Here is a 22052-nt window from a genome sequence, read left to right on the forward strand (position 1 = left end):
CTCAATTTATTAGTTTATATCTTAGAGAGTGAGTTCTGAGTTTCTCACTGTTGCTGTCATGAACTAACTACAAATATCAAGTCATGAATTGCTATTAGGGCTATTAAAGTAGATCTTAAATATACTGTGAATTTTAAAAAATGTATTTGCTTCTCTTTTTGAAAATAAGGTTTGCTTCTCTCCTTTTGGAAATTAGGTAATTCAAAAATGGCAGAACTCTTTATGGAATGTGAAGAAGAAGAGTTAGAACCATGGCAGAAGAAAGTAAAAGAGGTTGAGGATGATGATGATGATGAGCCAATCTTTGTTGGAGAGATATCAAGTTCAAAACCAGCCATTTCAAGTAAGCATTTGCTTTTAGTGGAGCCAATTTTTATAAAATACTGTTTCTAATGGAAAAATTTGTGAACTGCCTTATAAGGTACTTATGTCCTTGTTCCTCTGTAAGGAGTTAAAGATGAAAGATTTGGTGAGAGGTGAGTGAGAATTATAAAATCAGGCTGAGGATGTGATTGAGGACTTGAGGGGGGTAAGAGGTTAAAATATCATGTGAGGAAAAGAAGTAGACTAAGATTAGCTGGTAACATTGGCGGTCTTTTGAAATCGGAAATCTTAATTTTTAGTGGAGCCAAGTAACCTGTTTATCCTTTTATCTTTTTTTATTCCCCACTTAAACTGGAAGAGGTTAGGATACTTTTCTACATTTGTCGTAGTATACTAAGTTTTAGTCTCAGATAGGGGTTCTCACATCCAGGCAGCTACAACGTCATCCGTACATTGCTACAAAATACATAGGCAGGGAATAATTGCAGTCTCTAGCCTGTGTGCCAACAGGGGCTGCAGCTTCTGACCATATTCATCTTCCACCAACTCGCATTTATATTTGTGGAAGAGAAGAGCCCTGTACACAGCCACTGTACTTGGATGATGTAGCAGTTAGTTAATACTTACATCTTTTCTGGCTCTAGCAGAGTATTTTGGTACCTTTGTGGATTATTAGATTTTAGTTAGAGTAGTTGGATTTGATGTTGTTAGAATGTTAAAGCAAAGACCAATGACACTTATTAAAATGTCCACTCAAAAATGTAAAAAAGTACAGAGAAATAACATACAAATTCTAGGGCAGAAAGAGCAAATAGGTCATTTCCCACTGCAGGTACATGTTCATTTGTTTGCTTGTTGAAGCCAGGTGAATTTACCAAAGAATATGACCAGCATGATAGAGTTTTCTTATCAAGGCAGTGCTTAAAAGTATGAGTAAGACACTACTTTTAAATTTTCTGAAAGCCTGGTTCTTTCTTCTATTGCCTCTAAACTTGGAATGGCTTTTATTCAGTTTTTTCAGAGGGAGAGTCACTTAACCAATTAAATTCTCAATACCATTTCCTGTGGCAGATGATAATCTCTTAGGTTCTAAGTAGAGTGTCACTTTAATTATAAATTGAACTAGGCCTGATGGCATGCTTGTTGATGATCCTGGAACATGCTTATATATTCTCTTAATTACTATTTCTAGTCATTGTGATCATTTTATACTGGACAATTACCATATTATAAAATAGTTACTCAGATTATCTTATTTAAAAAATAACGGTTAAGATCAAGTTGAATTGTACCAAGTAGAAGACTGTTAACAGTATTCGACTAAAAGAGTGTATGTTAGTTTTAAAATAATTCTGTCAAAAAGGAGACTGACCCCAGTAAAAATTATTTTCTGAACTGTTATGCAGAATTTAAATGAATTTATTGTTGTTTTTGTGTAAGCCATGAAATAGTTTAATATATGGAATATGAGTTAAGTGTTTGTATAGAACTGCTAGAAAGGAGGGTAACAACTTGTGTTTTGTACAGTAGAGCCACTAAAAAGTACTTTAGCCAATAGTTCTTTGATGGACTGAGTAATAATTAATCGAATTTCTGAGTGAAAATGGTGTCAAGTTGTTTGAACAGGTTTTTATTCTATAAGACATATGTAATGCTTAGGTATAGAGCACTGCGTTGCCATTGTCAACCCTACTTTTGTGTGACCCTGTACTTTATAGAGTTATTTTTTGGGATCTGTTTTTTTTTTTCTGTGAGGGAAAAAGGACATTTTTATGAGGTTTAGTACTCTTTGTGTTTTTGCCTTTTCGTAACCAGCAATTTTTGGCAAATCCCCACTGTTCCCAATTGTAGTTTGACTAGCAAATAATCTAGAAGTTGGAGAAGTTCATGTGCATGCCAGAATCAGGACCTTTAAAGTGATCCTGAAAGTTCTATTAGGCTCAGATTGACTTCTGGTATACTGGTAGATTTGAAATCCCTTAAGTTATAAGGTACTCTGATAAACTAAATTATTTTTGTGTGCAATCTCTGCTAGTTTTTCCCTTTCAGGACTCAAGATTAATGCTGCAGATAATCCAGTGAGGTCCCTCATAATGATACTTCCAAGGAAGGTGTGAATGGGATATGGAGGTTGGATAGGGGTTTGGTTTTGAGTGATAGGAACCTGAGTGTGTGTATAGCCCTATCGTCACTCAAAGAAAGATCTATATGTTAATTATAGGTTATATATACATATATTTTTGGAAGATTTTTACTAATTATGTGGACTATTTATTTGCCATAAAAGAAACTTTGCAGAAAGTTTCACTTATATGTAGTCAGATTTATCAATCTTTACTTGTGACTTTTGTATTTTGAGTTACAGTTAGAAAGGTGGTTCTTATTCTATAAAACAAGGCTAATAATCTTGTTTCCTTAGTAGATAAAGGTATATATGTTTAAAATTAACTGTATTTTAAGTCAGTGATAATTTATATACTCCTTCCAGTAATCTATTTGTTTTCAATTCATGATTTCTATTTTCTTAACATATATTTTATTCAAATAATGAATTTAAAAATAAATATAATTTTTTGTAGATATTTTGAATAGAGTAAACCCCAGCTCATATTCAAGGGGAATAAAGAATGGTGCACTCAGTCGAGGTACAGTATTACTTAACTATTTTACTTTTAAAGTGAAGTATTTTGACATCATTGATTATATAAAAATATATTTAATGTATTGTGTAATTTTAAATACAGGTATTACTGCTGCATTCAAGCCTACAGGTCAACACTACACGAACCCAACATCAAATCCAGTGGCTGCCTCACCAGTAAATTTTCATCCTGAATCTAGATCTTCAGATAGTTCTGTTATTGTTCAGCCTTTGTCTAAACCTGTAAGTGTTTCTGAAACTACACAGCTCAGGGATACATTGGATATTGCTTATCAGTATAAGCAATACCAATTAAAATTCTGGATTGTCATGGGTAATCATCCAATAGAAACGTAATTGGCATCAGACAATGTCACCATCTTTATGGTAGCTTAGCCAGTACCCAGAGTGATAACTGCAGGAACTACCCATCCAGCCCATTCCTAAATCAGGTGACATGCTTAAATTAAATAGTTAAAGTATTGAAAGTTGTGTTATCAAAACATATATAAAAGCATAGTGAGTATTGCATAATGGCAAATTATTTAAGATTGTAAATTGGGTCAGTTGTTCTTGGTTCTTAATTGGAAAAACTTTTGAGAGTACATTGTAGCTTTTTATTCTGAAAATATATCTTCATAATTTAGTTTAAAAACTCTTAACAAATAGTAATAGTTAATGGTAATAGTTAATATTTATTGAGTTGATATTTATGTGTAAGACTTTGTTCTAAATGCTCTACGTAAATGAATCATTTAATTCTTAACCGTTCCTGTGAAGTATGCACTATTATTATTATTCCTGTTTTATAGTTGAGGAAATTGAGGCTCACAGAGGTTAAATTATTCATTCAAGGTCACACAGCTGGCAAAATGATAGATCTGGGATTTCAGTCCAGACTAACCCATAGTTTATATGTATTTACATACATAAATATATATATGTTATAATATATAAGTATATACTTAAAATGGAACCATTACCTTAGTGCAGCAGTTTTCAGTGTGTAGTCTTCAGTCCCCTGGGGCTCCCCTGAGACTATTTCTTGGGCTTGGGAGTCAATACTATTGTCATAATAATACAAAGACACTATTTGCCTTTTCCACCATGTTGACATGGCATTGGTGATGCAAAAATAATATTGGGTAAACTGTTGGTGCCTTAGTCGAAATCAAGACAGTGGTACCGAGTATGAGTAGTTTTGTATTTGTCCCTACCATGCACTCCCAATAAAATATATTCATACTTGATTTCCTTGATGAAGTATTAACATGTTATTTTGTTAAATATCTACCTTTGAATATGTGTCCTTTAAAAACATTTTATGTGATGAAATGGATAGTATGCAAAAGCACTTCTGTGTCCGAAGTTTAATGGTTATCTAGAGGAAAAGCACTTGTGTGATAAAATTGTGAGCTTAACTACTTTTTAAAAATAGAAGACTACTTTTACTTGAAAGAATGACTGATAAACCATGGTGTATAACTTATTTTTGTGTATCAATATTACCACAAACAGTGGTTTAAAACCACACACATTTATTATCTCATAGTTTCTATGGGTCAGGAGTCAGGTCATGGCTTAGCTGGATCCTCTGCTTCAGGGTCTCAGGAGGCTACATTCAAGGTGTGGACTCCGAGGTTGCAGTCTCATCTGAAGCTTGACTGGAGAAGTATCTTCTTCCAAGTTCTCATGGTAATTGGCAACATTCAATTTCTTAAGGGTTGTCAGACTGAGAGTCTCTGGCTTTGCCAAGTGGATCTTTCCCACATGGCTTCTTACTTGCTCAAAGCCCACAAGAGAGAAAATCCTTAGCAGAAGGGCATTATGATCTTATCCAGTGTAGTCACATACACAGAATCATATATATCCTGTCACCTTTGCTGTATTCTGTCAGAAGCAAGTCACATGTCTTGCCTACACTAGAAGGGAGAGAATCGTGCAGAACATGAACACCAGGGGGTGGGGATCATGGAGGTTACTTTAGCGTCTGTTTGCTACACATAGTGAGGGATTCAGTCTTCGTTATCTGGCAGACATTTCCTCAAAACTGAACAAAGTGCACACTTAAAGCAAAACAACTGATAGCATTCCTTGGGTAAAATTGAGCTTTCAAGCACAAATTAGAATTTTGGAAAACTTGTATCTGCCACTATGATCTTGACAGCTTCCCAGTACTTAAAGACTTTCCTCTCTAATTGTGGTGCAATTAATAAATATGATTTTTTTGATATTGTATAGTGAATTCTGTGAATATTTGGAGGATCAGCATAATCCAAAGAAACCAGTATTTTTGAAATAAGCAGTGCATGTGTTACAAAATCATACAAAACCAGTATTTTTGAAATAAGCAGTGCATGTGTTACAAAATCATAAAAAGTCCATTCAAAGTGTGAGATAGACCAATAGATTTGAATGTAACAAAGTACGAAAAGTTGAGTAATTAGGAAGTCAGATGTCTCATTATAGTAAACCTTAAAGAAAATACCAACTGTTGAATTTTGGTGTAGTATCAGAGAAGTATATCCATAGTTATCTTAAATTGCTATTAAAATACAACTCCCTTTTTCAACTATATATCTTTGTGAAGCTACATTTTCTCTATATTTTTCAAACAAAACATGTCCTAACAGATTGAAAGCAGAAGCAGGTATGAAACTACAACAGCTTTTGATTAAGCTAGACATTAAAGAGATTTTCAACATGTAAAACAGTACTACTCTTTTCACTAATTTTTTTGTGTGTTTGCAAGATAGTCACTTTTCATGAAAATGTTATTTATGTTAATCTGTAATGGGTTTATTATTGTTACTTAAAATAAAATATTTTAAAAATTTTCTCTGTTTTAATTTCTAATACGGGAAATATCAATAGATATAACCCAAATAAATAAAAACTCTTTTGGGTCCTCCATAATTTTTAAATATGTAAAGGGGTCCTGAAGCCAAGGAGTTAGATTACTCAAACAAAAAGTTACCCCAAATGTAAAGATTCTTTGCTATTAGTTGGAATTGAATGAACTCAGTGGTTTTGTCATGCTTATCGTAAGCTATTTGGCACTGGCTTTAGAGAAATAATAAATTTTAATGAAACTGTTTGTTCTTTTGATGGTAATTCCCTTATTGTCTACCAAAGCACCTGTAAATTTTCTTGCAAATATTCAATTTCAAACTAGAATTGAATCCAAATATTTTTAGTAGGAATAATCCATTTTTCCTGTAATTCATATCATATTACTATTAGGTAATCTGCAGATCTGTTAGCACTAAAAATTGATATTTTGAGGTTATTTTTCATAGAAGAGTTATTTTAATTGTAACTTATGTAACAATGAAAAGGAGATGGCTACAGATTTTTAAATCTATGGCTAAGGAAACTCAACTCCCACTTACATGGAAGTTGTTACGTATCATAAAAGAATATGTTTAGGCAAATGTTTCTCTCTCCCTGAGTTGCTGCTACTTGAGATAATAAATCTGAAAAATAACTAATAGTGTTAAAAGCCCTGGACCAGTAGTTTAAAAAACTTAGATTGAAGCCAGAGACTTGAATCCTGATTCAGCCTGTTAATAAGCATTTTTGAAGCCTCTCTGAGCCTCATTTTCTTCATTCCTAAAATGAGAGATTTTACCCAGACCACTGACTCTCAATCTTGGATCCTAGGGTTGTGCAGGTTATTCCTAATATTTCAAAAGATGGAAAGCTACTTAAAATGTAAAGGTTTTTTGCTATTAGTTGGAATCAAATTAACTTGGTGCACTTTTCATAAGTTGTGGCTTTTGCAGGATAGAAAACTGGAAAAAAAACTTTACTCTTTAATTCAGTTTGATAAATAAAAATCTTTCCAACATTGGATCCAGTGAGGAAAAACAACAACAACAAAGGGAAGATTTGTATCTTTGGTGTTATAAAAGTTAGAAACTAGAGCTGTTTCTGAGATGTTTATTTCTCTGGGCATAGTTTTATTTATTTATTCTTATTTTTATTTTTACTTTTTTATTATTATGTTCAGTTAGCCAACATATAGTACATCATTAGTTTTTGATGTAGTGTTCAACGATTCATTAGTTGTATATAGTTTTAAAATCAAAACACCTCAGTTGGTGTTTCTCAATCTTGGGTGGGTCCTGGAAATGGTATATTGTAAAAAAAAAAAACTCTTCAAGTCACTCTAATGTGCAAAGTTAAGAATGACAGATATATTCTGGAATGAATTGAGACTCCTGTTTAAGGGAATTTACTCTGAATTTTGGAAGCCACTGCTTTTAATAAATTATAATTATAATTTTTCATTTTATGTCATGTGTGTGTGTGTTTCATGGAATATCTCTATACTTAAACGTCCCTTTCAGACCTCTTGCAGATAGGGATATATTATTGTCACTTAAAATAAAGTTAGTGTGATCTAGCTTAAGGGTATAGCTTTGGAATCAGGCTCTGGGCTCTAATTACAGCTCCATCGATAACAAGCAGGACTATATGGGAACCTTATATAACCACACCTAACCTTAGTTTACCTGTTTATAAAATAGGGTATAATATTAGGTTTTTATTAGTAATGTTATGACAACTACTTGATTTAATACATATATGTATCATGAAGTACAAGTACATTTAAAACACAATTGTGACTATATTTCAGTTTGAAAGGTGAATAACTTGAAGCTCCGAAGTGACTTGCCCAAGGTATATAGTTAAATGTGCTGGTCTTCTGAATCCCAGTCTAGTGTCTATTGTATTTGATATCTTTCTGAATTTTTATATTCTCCCTATTGGAGAATTATTTTAACCAGTTACTGTTGAACAGTGTGTGCCTGCTCTCTGAAATTCTGGAGCTTAGTTAACCAGAGTGGTCTCCTAATAAAGTGTTAAAGAGTATTAACTTTATATTTCTGTTAAAGAACTATTTTGGAAAATACAAGTGAGTATTTTCCATTTTTTAAGTGCAAATATTTGGAGAAAATATTTATTATGAACTAAGATTGAGCTTGGTTACAGTGAGGTCAGATGGCATTATGCATTTTTTATATTACCTGGTTCAAATGGTTTATATTACATGGTTTTTATATTACAGGTTCAAATGCAGAATTCGCCTTGTTAGGCCTCATATTCTAGAAGTGGTTTGAGTTACTCCTATACCTGTTTCCATAACTTCCTTTTTGTTTAAACAACAACTATTTATTTACTTATTTGGTATTTTTTTTATTCTGCAATTTGTGCAGAGTGGTAGAAAGGTCATCTCTTTTTAAAAATTTAAAAATTTATTATTGAGGTATAATTGACATTCAACATTATGCTAATTTCAGGTGCACAACATAACATAATGATTTGATATTTACTTATATTGCAAAATGTTCACCATAATCTGGTTAACATCTATCACCATATATAGTTACAGAATTTTTTTTCTTGTGATGAGAAATTTTAAGATCTACACTCTTAGCAGCTCTTAAATATGCAATACAGTATTATTACCTATGGTCACCATGTACGGTGCATCCCCATGACTAATTTATCCCACAACCAAAAGTTTATACCTTTTGACTCCCTTCATTCATTTTGTTGCCATAACTTAACAAACTGATGTCAGTAGAAAAGTTAGTAGCACACCAAAATTTTGAAAACTTAATTATCCCTCAGTTAACAAGCACAAGCCAAATAAAACCTTTATGTTTCTATCTTTAATATTTATTTTGGAGAGAAGTTGAGAAAGAGAGAAGGGTACATAACTATATTTTGGCTTTTTTCCCCTGTGCAGACATAGTATAGAGTATATAAATCAGGACCATACTATGTATACAAATATGTATTCCTCTTTTTTCTGTGAACATTCTACTAGGATTATGCCATTGGATAGTTCTCAAAAACATAGTGTTTGCATGATAGTCAATCATTCAACCATTTTTTTTGTTGGACATACAGATTTTAATTTTTTGTTTTTAAAAATAATTCTCATTAAACATCTTTATTTCCTTGTAAATTTTTAAAGTGAAATAATTGGACCAAATGATGCAAACTTACATAAAGCTTTTGACAGCTGCTGCCAGCATATTCATGCAGAAATGCTGTACCAAAATATAACTTCTACTTTGCCAATAGTGAATGTTATCATTACTTTTTAATTTTAAAATTTTTACTTCCAGCCGATTTTAGACTTAGAAGAAAAATAATACAGAGAGTTCTCATATATGCCTAACCTAGTTTCTCTAATGCTAACATTTTATGTATCATAATCAGGTAATTAACATTAAGTAAACTTCAAGCCTTAATTGAATTTTACCAGTTTTTCAATTAATGTCATTTTTCATTCCCAGGATCGTGTTCAGGATCACACATTGCAGTTAGTTTTTTCTCCTTAGTCTCACATTTTTCTGTAGTTACTCATTCTTTTTCTTTCATGACTTGAATACTTTTAAGAGGAGTAGCCAGTTATTTTGTATTACATATTATTATCTTTAATACAGTGCCAATTTAGTAGTTAAAAATTGCCATTGTCTTTATTTGCATTTCTTTGACTAGTAAGTTGGAAAAAAGTATTTTACTTTTGAAGTGTTTCAGTTTATAGCTTTTGCCCATTTTTCTCTTAAGGTGACTTTTTCCCTTTTGATTTTTAAGCATTGTTAATCCTAAAACTTTTGCTTGTTGTATATTATGACATATAGAATGGTCCAGAATTCACTCTGAGAGCTTACTCTACAATGATGGGCTTTAAAAAATAGAATTGGAATATATTTTATGAGTGTGTCTATCAGTATATTTAATACATAATAGTACTGGCGTATACATCCCTAAATTGATCACACTTTTCATAATTATACTAAACATTTATTTGTGCTAACACAAATTTATACTGCCTAATTCTTGAGCACATTATCATTCATCTCATACTTTTCACTCTTCCTGAGATGTCCTACTAGCTGGGGCCATCTTTTCTCCTGATGGAAAGGCTAAACCTTCCCTTGAGCCCTAAGGCTTCCAGGAGCAGAGCAGCTGTCCCAGATTATTCCTATTAATAGCTTCCATCTAACCCGTTTGCCTGGCTTTCTTATTTGGGTTTACCCTGTTGACCCAAGCAGCTTTCATATTTGTCCTGTGAAATGGGATATTCCCCCAATCTCGCATGGCTTTCTATGGAATAGCAGGAATAGTAGGGGGAGGACCTGTTCTATTCCTGACCCTTGCCTTATTAATTTTTCCGATAAAGATGATTCTAAAATTCAAACCATGTGCTATATTCATTTCTAACGCTGATGCAGATTGATTTCTAATTTGTTTGCCCTGATAGTTTGTCTGGGGGGCTTATGGAGATACAGAGCTTTTAAATTTGTACTTAATGTCAGTATGCTTTCCTATTTTTCCTTTTACCCATAGATTTTGCAAAGTTTTTCTGTTTGCTCTTTGATGGGAATACTGCATTTTTAGTAGTCCTCTAGAGTGTATTAATCCTGTTGATTTAAAATGGATATATATGTTTCCTTTCTCTTGAAAAAAAAAACGGACTACAATTTGCCCTGTTTTAATTGGCTAGTAAGGAAAAAAACAGCTGTTAAGTTAAAAGCTTGCTTTCAGTTTTAGTAGATGATGATTTTGACAGATAGTAATGATTACCGCTGTGTTTTATAACTTATTAATTACTGAGTTGTGAAAGGCTATTCTTATAATATTGACATACACTTAAATTTACCTTTATAAAACTTATGAAACAAAGTAATTGTAACTATGTTGAGTAAATGTAATATTCTTCCTTTGAAATATTTTAACAGGGTTATATAACGAACTCATCACGAGTTGTGTCTAATAATTCTTCAGAGCTACTGTTTGACTTGACCCAGGATACAGGATCATCACATTACCAAGGGGGACCAACACTTTCTATACCAGGTTGGTTTTAACACTTAAAAAAATTATAAGAAGAAACTTGATGAATACGTATATGGAATTGACTTTCTGTTTTCAAGTTCATGCCTTTATGTTAAGTTTTTCATATATTGTAAAGTGGAATAATGCTAATAGTTCTTGAATGACTTTCTTGGTGACTTTTTTTTTCCACTTGGATGATTTTAAATAAAATCTTATTTAATAATAAGATGGACCTTAAGGAGGGCATGTGATGTAATAAGCACTGGGTGTTACATAAGACTGATGAATCAATGAACTCTACTTCTGAAACTAATAATACTCTATATGTTAATTGAATTTAAAAAAATATTTTTAAAAATAATATGTTTTATTTTTTCCTGTTAATTAAGCTAACCAGCTTTGAATTTGTTCTCACTTGGCGCTAAAAATGGACTGAAAAATCTTAAAATAATTTCTGTAAGTTACAGAAATCTTTGATATCCTAAATACTCTGTTAAAAGAACTATTAGTTTTTATGACTACTAGTGTGAAAAAGTATATGGTTACAAATGATTTCCTAATTAGATTAGTGTCTTTCTTTTTTTCTTTTTTTTTTAAAGATTTTATTTATTAATTTGACAGAAACAGCCAGCGAGAGAGGGAACACAAGCAGGGGGAGTGGGAGAGGAAGAAGCAGGCTTCCAGCAGAGGAGCCTGATGTGGGGCTCGATCCCAGAATGCTGGGATCACGCCCGGAGCCAAAGGCAGATGCTTAATGACTGAGCCACCCAGGCGCCCCTATTCTTAAGATTTTTGTAGTCTTCATTAAGTTTTTACACTTCAGTCTTCTCATATAGTTAAAATGGAGATTTTATTTTTCTTATTTAATGCATTCATTCTCCAGGCCTAGAGTCAGCCATTGGGAGATAAAATTTTAATTCTCACTCTACTTTAGTCAAGGCTTTTTTGAGGCACAAATAAGATAACTAAATGTGAAAATGCATTGTGAACTTTAAAGGACTTGACAGCAGTTGGTATGAATGATAATATGTGCTTTATGTTCAGTAGTATGATTAACTGACCACTGTCCAGTGATCACAAATATTTGGAGAAGACTGGATTTGAGCTTGTTTTTGAAAGGATTTTCCTGGCAGAGAGAGAGCACTGTTCAGCGTAGAAAACAACACAAACGAAAGATGACAGGGATAAAGGGTCAGAATTTAAAACTCTTAAATGGGGGCACTTGAGTGGACGCTTGAGTGGCTCAGTCGGTTAAGCGGCTGCCTTGGCTCAGGTCGTGACCCCGGGGTCCTGGGATCGAGCCTCAGGGTGGGCTCCCTGCTCAGCAGGGAGTCTGCTTCTCCTTCTCCCTCTGCCCCTCCCCCCTACTCGTGTGTGTTCTCTCTCTCAAATAAATAAATCTTTAAAAATAAATAATTAAAACTCTTCAGAGTGATTTTATTTCTTATGTTAAAAAGTTCTTATAGTAAAACTGTCTGTTTCTACTGTCCAGCCTGTTATATAAGCAGGTGCTTAATCAAAATACCAACATTCATTGGCTTTTCAAGTGACCTAAGCATCTCACAAGAATGCTACTGTGATTACACAAATCTTTTCCAAGTACCCATGTTAGAGCCATCAATAATCACATGTCTTGAAGTTGGAAAAAAAAATCATTTTTATATTATTTCACAGGATGAAACAGAGGAACCAACTAGTATAATACTCTTTATTTTTCTGGCATGGTTCCCCTTATTAAAAAGCTGACAGGTGAATCTATTAGAATAATTTTTTCCTCTAAAGTAAGTTAAGATCTAAAATATTTCGTTAGTAATGATAATAGCTGTCATTTATTGTTGAATGCTTTCTATGTGCCAGATGTTGTGTGGGTGCTTTTTAAAAGTAAGTTAAGGGGCACCTGGCTGGCTCAGTCGTTAAGTGTCTGTCTTCGGCTCAGGGCGTGATCCCAGAGTCCTGGGATCGAGCCCCATGTCAGGCGCCTTGCTCTGCTGGGAGCCTGCTTCTTCCTCTCCCACTCCCCCTGCCTGTGTTCCCTCTCTCGCTGGCTGTCTCTCTCTCTGTCAAATAAATAAATAAAATCTTTAAAAAAATTAAAAATAAAAAAATAAAAGTAAGTTAAGATACAAAATATGTTTTTAGTAACGATGATAGTTGTCATTTATTACTGAATGCTTTCTATGTGTCAGATATTGTGTTGAGTGCTTCAAATACATTATCTTATTTGATCTTAAAACAGTTATATAAAATAAGGCATTATAACTTATTTTACAAAAGAGGAAACTGAGGCTCAGAGAAGTTCATTAAATAAGCCAAGAATACATAGCTAGTCAGTGGCAGAGCTTGAATTTCATCTTATACTGTCTGGTTTAATCTAATATGTTTACTGCTTCTACTTTTAGTGTACAGTTGAGAACATTAAAATATGGTGTGCAGTTTTAGAATCCTTATTACCAAGTAGTTGTGTGTTGTTTTCAAAAAGAACTTTTGCCTGGCCTGGTTATAGCCTAAATATCGCTATTTCTCTTGCTAATGCTCTGAATAGGACTAAAATCCTTTAGCTTCAAGGTGATGGTTTTCAAACTAAAAACTGTTTTTATGAATAAAATTCCTATGCAAACAAAATTTTATTCTAAAGTCTAATAAATAAAACATAAAAGAGTTCCTCTGTCAGTTATAACCAATATATTCCCTAAAATGAGCCCATTAGGCTCCAGGAACATAATTTGAAAACCATTGTACTAACTCCTTCCATTATGAGCCCTTTCATATGAGTGAATGAGGTATTATCCTTCAAGATTTTTTCCACTTTGTACTTCTAACTTTTGTAGTTTTTCCACTTTTCTACTTTGAATAAATGGATAATATAACCTGAAGCCATGAATTGACCACCTCTTTGTTAGGTGGAAAAAGAACTAACGTTCCATTAGACATTTTAAATAAATAAAATGGGTCTTTTCTAGATTTTTAGAATAAAATAAAATTTTTCTTTTGTAAACTAACTCCAGTGCACTTAAAACATCGAAACATGATTCATTTGTAGAAACTTAGTTTGGAGTATTCTCTGCTTTAATTTTTTCTTTTCTTTTTTGCTTGGAGTATTTTGGTCTGGCTTCTTTCTTAACTGCTGTTTATATATTCCTTTATTTGAAGTCATATTTAGTATTTTCTTGCATAAAGAGATTATTTCATGAATTATTTGAATATATATAGTCCATAATAGATGTTTGTATGATTTTTTATACCCTGACTTTTAAAAAATTATTTCTTAAAAATTAATATTTATTATCCTCAAGTTTTTATTTAAGTTCCAGTTAACATACAGTGTAGTATTGGTTTCAGGTGTAGAATTCAGTGATTCGGCACTTACATACAACACCTGGTGCTCATCACAAGCGTCCTCCTTCATCCCCATAACCTAACCCATCCATTTATCTACCTCCTCTCTGGTAATCATCAGTTTGTTCTCTTCCTTAAGAGTCTGTTGCTTGGTTTGCCGCACTTTCTCTTTCTTTTTCTCCCCTATGTTCATTTGTTTTGTTTCTTAAATTCCACATAGGAGTGAAATCATGTGCTATTTGTCTTTCTCTGGCAGACTTATTTCACTTAGCATAATACTCTCTAGCTCCATCCCTGTCATTGCAAATGGCAAGATTTCATTCTTTTTTATGTATATTCTATTGTATATATATATACCACATCTTTACCCACTCATCAGTCATTAGATATTTGGACTCTTTCCATAATTCAGCTATTGTTGATAATGCTGCTATAAACATAGGGGTGCGTGTATCCCTTTGAAGTAGTATTTTTATATCCTTTGGGTAAATACCTATTAGTGCAATTGCTGGATGGTATGGTAGTTCTATTTTTAACTTTTTGAGGAACCTCCATATTGTTTTCTAGAGTGGCTGCCCCAGTTTGCATTCCCACCAACAGTGTAAGAGAGTTTCCCTTTCTCTGTATTCTTGCCAACACCTGTTGTTTCCTGTGTTCTTAATTTTACCCATTCTGACTGGTATGAGGTGATACCTCATTGTAGTTTTGATTTGCATTTCCCTGATGATGAGTGATGTTGAGCATCTTTTCACGTGTGTGTTGGTGATTTGTATGTCTTTGGAGAAATGTCTGTTCATGTCTTCTGCCCATTTTTGAAACGGATTATTTGTTTTTTGGGTGGTGAGTTTGATAAGTTCTTTATAGATTTTGGGTACTAACCCTTTATCAGATAGGTCATTTACAAATCTCTTCTCCCATTCCGAAGATTGCCTTTTAGTTTTGTGGATTGTTCCCTTCGCAGTGCAGAAGCCTTTTATTTTGATGGAGTCTCAATAGTTTGTTTTTGTTTCCCTTCACAGGAGACATATCTAGAAAGAAGTTGCTATGGCCAGTGTCAGAGAGGTTACTGCCTGTGTTCTCCTCTAGGATTTTGATGGTTTCCTATCTCACATTTAGGTCTTTCATCCAATTTGATTTTGTGTGTGTGTGTGTGTGATGTAACAAAATGGTCTAGTTTCATTCTTTGGATATTGCTGTCCAGTTTTCCCAACACCATTTGTTGAAGAGACTGTCTTTTTTTATTTTTAAAAAATATTTTATGTATTATTTGACAGAGAGCGAGCACAGGTAGAAGGAGCAGCAGGCAGAGGGAGAGGGAGAAGCAGTCTCCTCACTGAGCAGGGAGCCTGATGTGGGGCTCGATCCCAGTACCCTGGGATCATGCATGACCTGAGCCGAAGGCAGATGCTTAATGACTGAGCCACCCAGGTGTCCCAGACTGTCTTTTTTCTATTGGGTATTCTTCCCTGCTTTGTCGGAGATGAATTGACAATATAACTGTGGGTTCATTTCTGGGTTTTCTATTCTGTTCCATTGATCTGTGTATCTGTTTTTGTGCCAGTACCATACTGCCTTGATGACTACAGCTTTTTACTATAGCTTGAAATCCAGAATTGTGATGCATCCAGCTTTGGCTCTCTTTTTCAAGATTAGTTTGGCTATACAGGGTCTTTTGTGGTTCCATACAAATTTTAGGATTGTTTGTTCTAGCGCTCTGAAAATCCTTTTGATAGGAATTGCATTAAATGTATAGATTGCTTTGGGTAATATAACATCTTAACAATATTTGTTCTTCTAATCCATGAGCATGGAACATTTTTCCATTTCTTTGTGTCCTCTTCAATTTCATCAGTGTTTTATAGTTTTCAGAGTACAGATCTTTTATCTCATTGGTTAGGTTTATTCCTAAAGTATCTTATGGTTTTGGGTACAATTGTAAATGGGATTCATTCCTTCATTTCTCTTTCTGCTGCTTCATTATTGGTGTATAGAAATGCAACAGATTTCTGTACATTGATTTTGTATCCTGCGACTTTACTGAATTCATGTATCAGCTCTAGCAATTTTTTGGTGGAGTCTTTTGGGTTTTCTATACAAAGTATCATGTCTTCTGCAAATAGTGAAAATTTGACTTCTTCCATGATGCCTCCTGTTTCTTTTTGTTATCTGGTTGCTGTGGCTAGGAGTTCCAGTACTATGTTAAATAACAGTGGTGAGAGTGGACATCCTTGTCTTGCTCCTGAACGTAAGGGAAAGGCTTTCAGTTTTTCCCCATTGAGGATGATATTAGCTGTGGGTTTTTCATATTTGGTCTTAATGATGTTGAGGTATGTTCTCTCTATCCCTACTTTGTTGAGAGTTTTTATCATGAATAGATGTACTTTGTCAAAAGCTTTTTCTGCATCTATTCAGAGGATGATATGGTTCTTATCCTTTCTTTTTTTTTAATGTGGTGCATCACACTTGATCGTGGTGTATGATTCTTTTAATATACTGTTGGATTTGATTTGCTAGTATTTTATTGAGAATTTTTGCATCCATGTTCATCAGGGATATTGGCTTAGAGTTCTTTGGTAGTGGAGTCTTTTTCCTCATGGAATGAATTTGGAAGTTTTCCTTCCATTTCTATTTTTTGGAATAGTTTATTTATTTATTTATTTATTTATTTGTTTGTTTTTTAAAGATTTTATTTATTTATTTGGCAGAGAGAGAGACAGCCAGCGAGAGAGGGAACACAAGCAGGGGAAGTGGGAGAGGAAGAAGCAGGCTCCCAGTGGAGCAGGGAGCCCAATGCAGGGCTCGATCCCAGGACTCTGGGATCATGCCCTAAGCCAGACGCTTAACGACTGAGCCACCCAGGCACCCCTATTTTTTGGAATAGTTTGAGAAGAATAGGTATTAACTCTTCTTTAAATGTTTGGTAGAATTCTCCTGTGAAGCCATCTGGCTCTAGACTTTTGTTTGTTGGGAATTTTTTGATTACTGATTCAGGTTCTTTACTGGGTTATCAGTCTGTTCAAGTTTTCTGTTTCTCTTTTTTCAATTTTGGTGGTTTATATATTTCTAGGAATTTATCCACTTCTTCCAGGTTGTCTGATTTGTTGGCATATAGTTTTTCATAATATTCTCTTATTATTATTCATATTTCTCTTATTATTATTCATTATTATTATTATTATTATTATTCATATTTCTGTGGTGCTGTTTGTCATTTCTCCTCTCTCATTTGCAATTTTGCTTATTTGGGTCCTTTTTTTGATAAGTGTGGCTAGGAACTTATCAATTTTACTGTTTTTTTTCAAAGAGCCAGCTCCTGGTTTCATTAATCTGTTGTTTTTTTAGTTTCTATATCATTTATTTCTGTTCTAATCTTTATTCTTTCCCTTCTTCTGCTGACTGTAGACTTAATTTCTTGTTCTTTTTCTAGCTTCTTTAGTTGTAATGTTAGGTTGTTTATTTGAGATTTTTCTTTCTTCTTAAGGTAAGCCTGTATTGTTATATACTTTCCTCTTATGACTGCTTTTGCTGCATCCCAAAGCTTTCTGACCACTGTGTTTTCATTTTCATTTGTTTCCATGTATTTTTTAATTTCTTCTTTGATTTCCTGGTTGACCCACTCACTTTTGGTAGCATTTTGTTTAACCTCCATGTGTTGTGATCTTTCCAAATTTTTTCTTCTGGTTATCTTCAAGTTTCATAGCGTTGTGATCAGAAAATATGCATGGTATGATCTCAGTCTTTCTGTACTTGTTGAGGCCTGATTTGTGTTTGGAGAATGTCCCTAGCGCATTTGAAAAGAACGTGTATTCTGTTACTTGAGGATGGATTGTTCTGAATATATCTCTTAAGTCGTATATGTTCCAGTGTGTCATTCAGAGTCATTCTTTCTTTGTTGATTATCTGGTGAGATGATCTGATCTGTCCATTAATGTAAGTGGGGTGTTAAAGTTCCCTACTATTATTATATTATTATCCATGAGTTTCTTTAATTTTGTTATTAATTGCTTTGTGTATTTGGGTGATTCCATGTTGAGAACATAAGTATTTACATTTGTTAGATCTTCTTGTTGGATAGACCCCTTTATTATGATACTGTGCCCTTCTTCATCTCTTGTTACAGTCTTTGGTGAAAATCTAGTTTGTCTGATACAAGTTTTGCTACTCCAGCTTCCTTTTGATGTTTCCTTCCCTGGATTAGAGAAGTTTTCAGCTATTATTTCCTTAAATAAGTTTTCTGCCCCTTTTTCTCTGTCCTTCTTGTGAAATTCCTATAATACGAATGTTATTACATTTGATAGAGTCACTGAGTTCCCTACGTCTGTTCTCATTTTTCAGATTGGTGTTTTCATGCTCTCTGTCTCTGGGTTGCTTGCCTGCCAGGAGCATCGCAGTGCACTTTGGGCTCTATCCCAGCCAACCCTGCTGACTTTTAAAACTCCAAACTTTAGAGATGTGGTGTGGGTGGGGACCTGCATTGGTCTTCTGGTGGAGGGTCTTGCTGCACTGGGACTAATGCACGTTTGACTGAGAAAGGCGGTTGAGCCAGAGGAAAGGGTTGTGGGACTTTGAACAAGCAGGCTAGGCAGCCAGTGTCCAGCTGAGCTTCCCTTAGCAGGCGGCTCTGCACCTGTGCTGAGGGGTGCAGGAGGGGAATAGTGCCTACTGGCTCTTTTGTCCCGGGAAAGGTGTCTCTGCAAACACCACCTCTCACAGATATACTCCAAGAAGAGTGAACAATCTCCCTGCTGTGTGCCTTAGGCATTCCTCAGATGGTGCCATCTTCCCCTGGGATTATTTGCCTGCTTTCTCTCCAGGAGCAGGGCAGTGCCGTCAGGGGTCTATCCCAGCCAAGCCCACAGACCTTTAAAATTCCAGTCTTCAAGTCCTGCTGGTTGCAAAAACTCATGAAAATCAGTCCTTCTCGTTTTCCCAGCCATTAGCTTTGGGGAATTGTTCTCCTTGTGCCTCTCTCAGCCACCAGGGCTCGCTCCCCTCTGCAGCACCCCTGATCCGTTTCTCTCCCAAACCGTGTCTCCATACTTCCTGCCTTTGTAGATGTGGCCTCTTCTCTCCCTCTAGTTGTGGAGTTTCTTCTGTCAGTCCTGAGGTCGATTTCTTGGGTAGTCAGAATGATTTGATAGTTATCTAGTTGTGTTCAAGGGACAAGAGGAGCCTAGGGTCCTCCTACTGTGCCACCATGTTGGTGCTCTTCCCCCCAAATTAAATTAATTTAAAAAAATTCAAGTTTAGGGGCACTTGGGTGGCTCAGTTGGTTGTGTCCAACTCTTGATTTCGGCTCAGGTCATGATCTCAGCTTAGGTCATAATCTCAGGGTTGTAAGATCAAGCCCCGCATTGGGCTCCATTCTGAGTGTGAAGCCTGCTTAAGATTCTCTCTCTCCCTCTCCCTCTGCTCCTCCCCCCTCCCCTTCTCTACAAAAAAAAGAAGAAATTTAAAAATCCAAGTATAATTAAACAGTGTTATATTTGTTTCAGGCGTACAATATAATGATTCAACAATTCCATACATTACTTGATGCTTATCACAATAAGTTTATTTTTAATCCTCTTCACCTATTTCACCCATCCCCCTACCCACCTTCCCTCTGACAACCACCAGTTTGTTCTCTGTATTTAAGTGTTTGGTTTTTTTCTTTCTGTCCTTTTTTTTTGTTGTTGTTCATTTGTTTTGTTTCTTCAGTTCCACATATGAATGAAATCATGGTATTTGCTCTGACTTATTTCACTTTAGCATTATATCCTCTAGATCTATCCATGTTACTGCAGATGGCAAGATTTCATTCTTTTTTGTTCCATTTATTTATGTACAAAATCTTTATCCATTCATCTATAGGTGGACACTTAGGTCACTTCCATATCTTGGCTATTGTAAATAATGCTTCAATAAACATATCTTTTAGTGTTTTTGTATTCTATGAGTAAATACCCAGTAGTAGAATTACTAGATCATATGGTAATTCTATTTTTAATTATTTGAGGAACCTCTATATTGTTCTCCACAGTGGCTGCACTGGCTTGCATTCCTGCCAACAATGCATGAGGGTTCCTTTTTTCCTACATCCTCATCAACATTTGTTATTTCTTGTCTTTCTCATTTTAGCCATTCTGACAGGTGTGAGTGGTACCTCATTGTGCTTTTGATTTGCATTTCACTGATGACGAGTGATGTTGAGCATCTTTTCATGTGTTTGTTGGCCATCTGTCTGTCTTTGGAGAAATGTCTGTTCTACCCATTTTTAATTGCATTAATTGCTTTTTTGGTGTTAAGTTGTATAAGTTACTTTTATATCTTGGATATTAACTCCCTCTTGGATGTATCATTTCGAAATATCTTTTCCCATTCTGTAGATTGCCTTTTTGTTTTGTTGATAGTTTCCTTTGCTATGCAAAAGTCTTTAATTTTGGTGTAGTCCCAATAGTTTAGTTTTGCTTTTGTTTACCTTGCCAAAGGAGACATATCTAGAAAAATGTTTCTATGGCTGATTTCAAAGAGATTACTGCCTGTGTTTTCCTCTAGAAACTTTATGGGTTCAGATCTCACATTTAGGTCTTTAATCCATTTTGAGTTTATTTGTGCGGATGGTATAAGGAAGTGGTCCAATTTCATTCTTTCGCATGCAGCTATCCAGTTTTCCCAACATCATTGTTGAAGTGACTTCTTCCTGTTTTATACTCTTGCCTCCTTTGTTGTAGATTAATTGACCATATAATCGTGGGCTTTTTTCTGGGCTCTCTGTTGTATTGCATTGATCTGTGTGTGTTTTTGTCCAGTACCATACGCTTTTGATAGCTTTGTAGTATATCTTGAAATCTGAGATTGTGATACTCCAGTTTTATTCTTTTTCAAGATTGATATTTGGCACACCCCCTGACTTTTGATCACATCAATTTTTATCATTATTTATTGTCATTTGAATGATAGGGTAATTCAGTTGTATTACATTTAATTTAGCTCCAAATTTTACTTTGTTATAGGTAATATGCTGAAGTGTTTAAAAATATATTTCCCACTATTTAATTCATTGTAGGTATGAATGAAAGTTCGTTTTTATCAAAACGTCCTTCTACTTCTGAAGTAAACAGCGTTAATCCAAAAAAGCCAAAGCCCAGTGATGGTATTTCTGGATTAAATTCTTCAGCTGTATTTCCTTCAGTTAAGTCTCTTTCAGTGACATCTCCTCAGGCTACGTCATCAAAAGGTAAACGTGAAATGTGGCCTATAAAAAAGAAATTATAGGGTCTCCTGGGTGTCTCAGTTGGTTAAGCATCTGGCTCTTAATTTTGGCTCAGGTCATGATCTCAGGGCTCTGAGACTGAGCCACATTGGACTCTGCTGGGCAAGGAGCCTGCTTGAGATTCTCTTTGTCCCTTTGCTCCTCCCCCCCTTAAAAAAAAGAAATTATAGTATTTATACATAAGTTTTAGAAGTTGTAGTAAATTTACAAACTGTTATTAGTGGTTATTTAAGGTTATGAAGTGGTGAATTTTGTATTCTATATGTTTTGAATTTATTTTAGGTACAAATACCTCATCAAATCAATCTAAAAATGGAACACCTTTTCCAAGAGCTTGTCCAAAGTGCAACATTCATTTTAATCTTTTGGATCCTTTGAAAAATCACATGAAGGTAAAACTTTTTCAAAATTTAATTTTAAAAAAGTTTGCAAATCCCTAAAAATACTGATTGATTTATAGTAAATAATGTTTTGTGGAGTTATTTAAGTAAAACATCTTCTCCTAGTGGTGTTTCCGTATAATTTAGGCAAAGATTTATATTCATAGTGATTATTTTCATATAGGATTTTATTTTTTTATTTATTTTTTTTAAAGATTTTATTCATATAGGATTTTAAAATTTCCTCTGAATCATC

The 22052-nt window shown here is 34.4% G+C and overlaps 1 protein-coding gene across 7 annotated transcripts in view; it reads left to right on the forward strand.

The window, feature by feature from the left end:
* ZNF280D (zinc finger protein 280D) overlaps nucleotides 1-22052 on the forward strand; it is a 127552-nt gene that overhangs the window by 22040 nt on the left and 83460 nt on the right. For 6 of the 7 annotated variants that reach the window (XM_040620605.1, XM_040620603.1, XM_040620607.1 and 3 more), the window contains 6 exons: nucleotides 197-343; nucleotides 2904-2969; nucleotides 3069-3208; nucleotides 10729-10846; nucleotides 21210-21380; nucleotides 21699-21808. In XM_040620605.1, coding sequence (XP_040476539.1) covers nucleotides 208-343; nucleotides 2904-2969; nucleotides 3069-3208; nucleotides 10729-10846; nucleotides 21210-21380; nucleotides 21699-21808 — 741 coding nt within the window. In that variant the 5' untranslated portion in view covers nucleotides 197-207. The remainder of the gene's footprint in view (nucleotides 1-196; nucleotides 344-2903; nucleotides 2970-3068; nucleotides 3209-10728; nucleotides 10847-21209; nucleotides 21381-21698; nucleotides 21809-22052) is intronic. The other variant, XM_040620604.1, reaches the window with a different exon arrangement.

Source organism: Ursus maritimus, unplaced genomic scaffold (genome assembly GCF_017311325.1).
Source record: "Ursus maritimus isolate PB19 unplaced genomic scaffold, ASM1731132v1 scaffold_35, whole genome shotgun sequence".
NCBI classification, from domain to species: domain Eukaryota; kingdom Metazoa; phylum Chordata; class Mammalia; order Carnivora; family Ursidae; genus Ursus; species Ursus maritimus.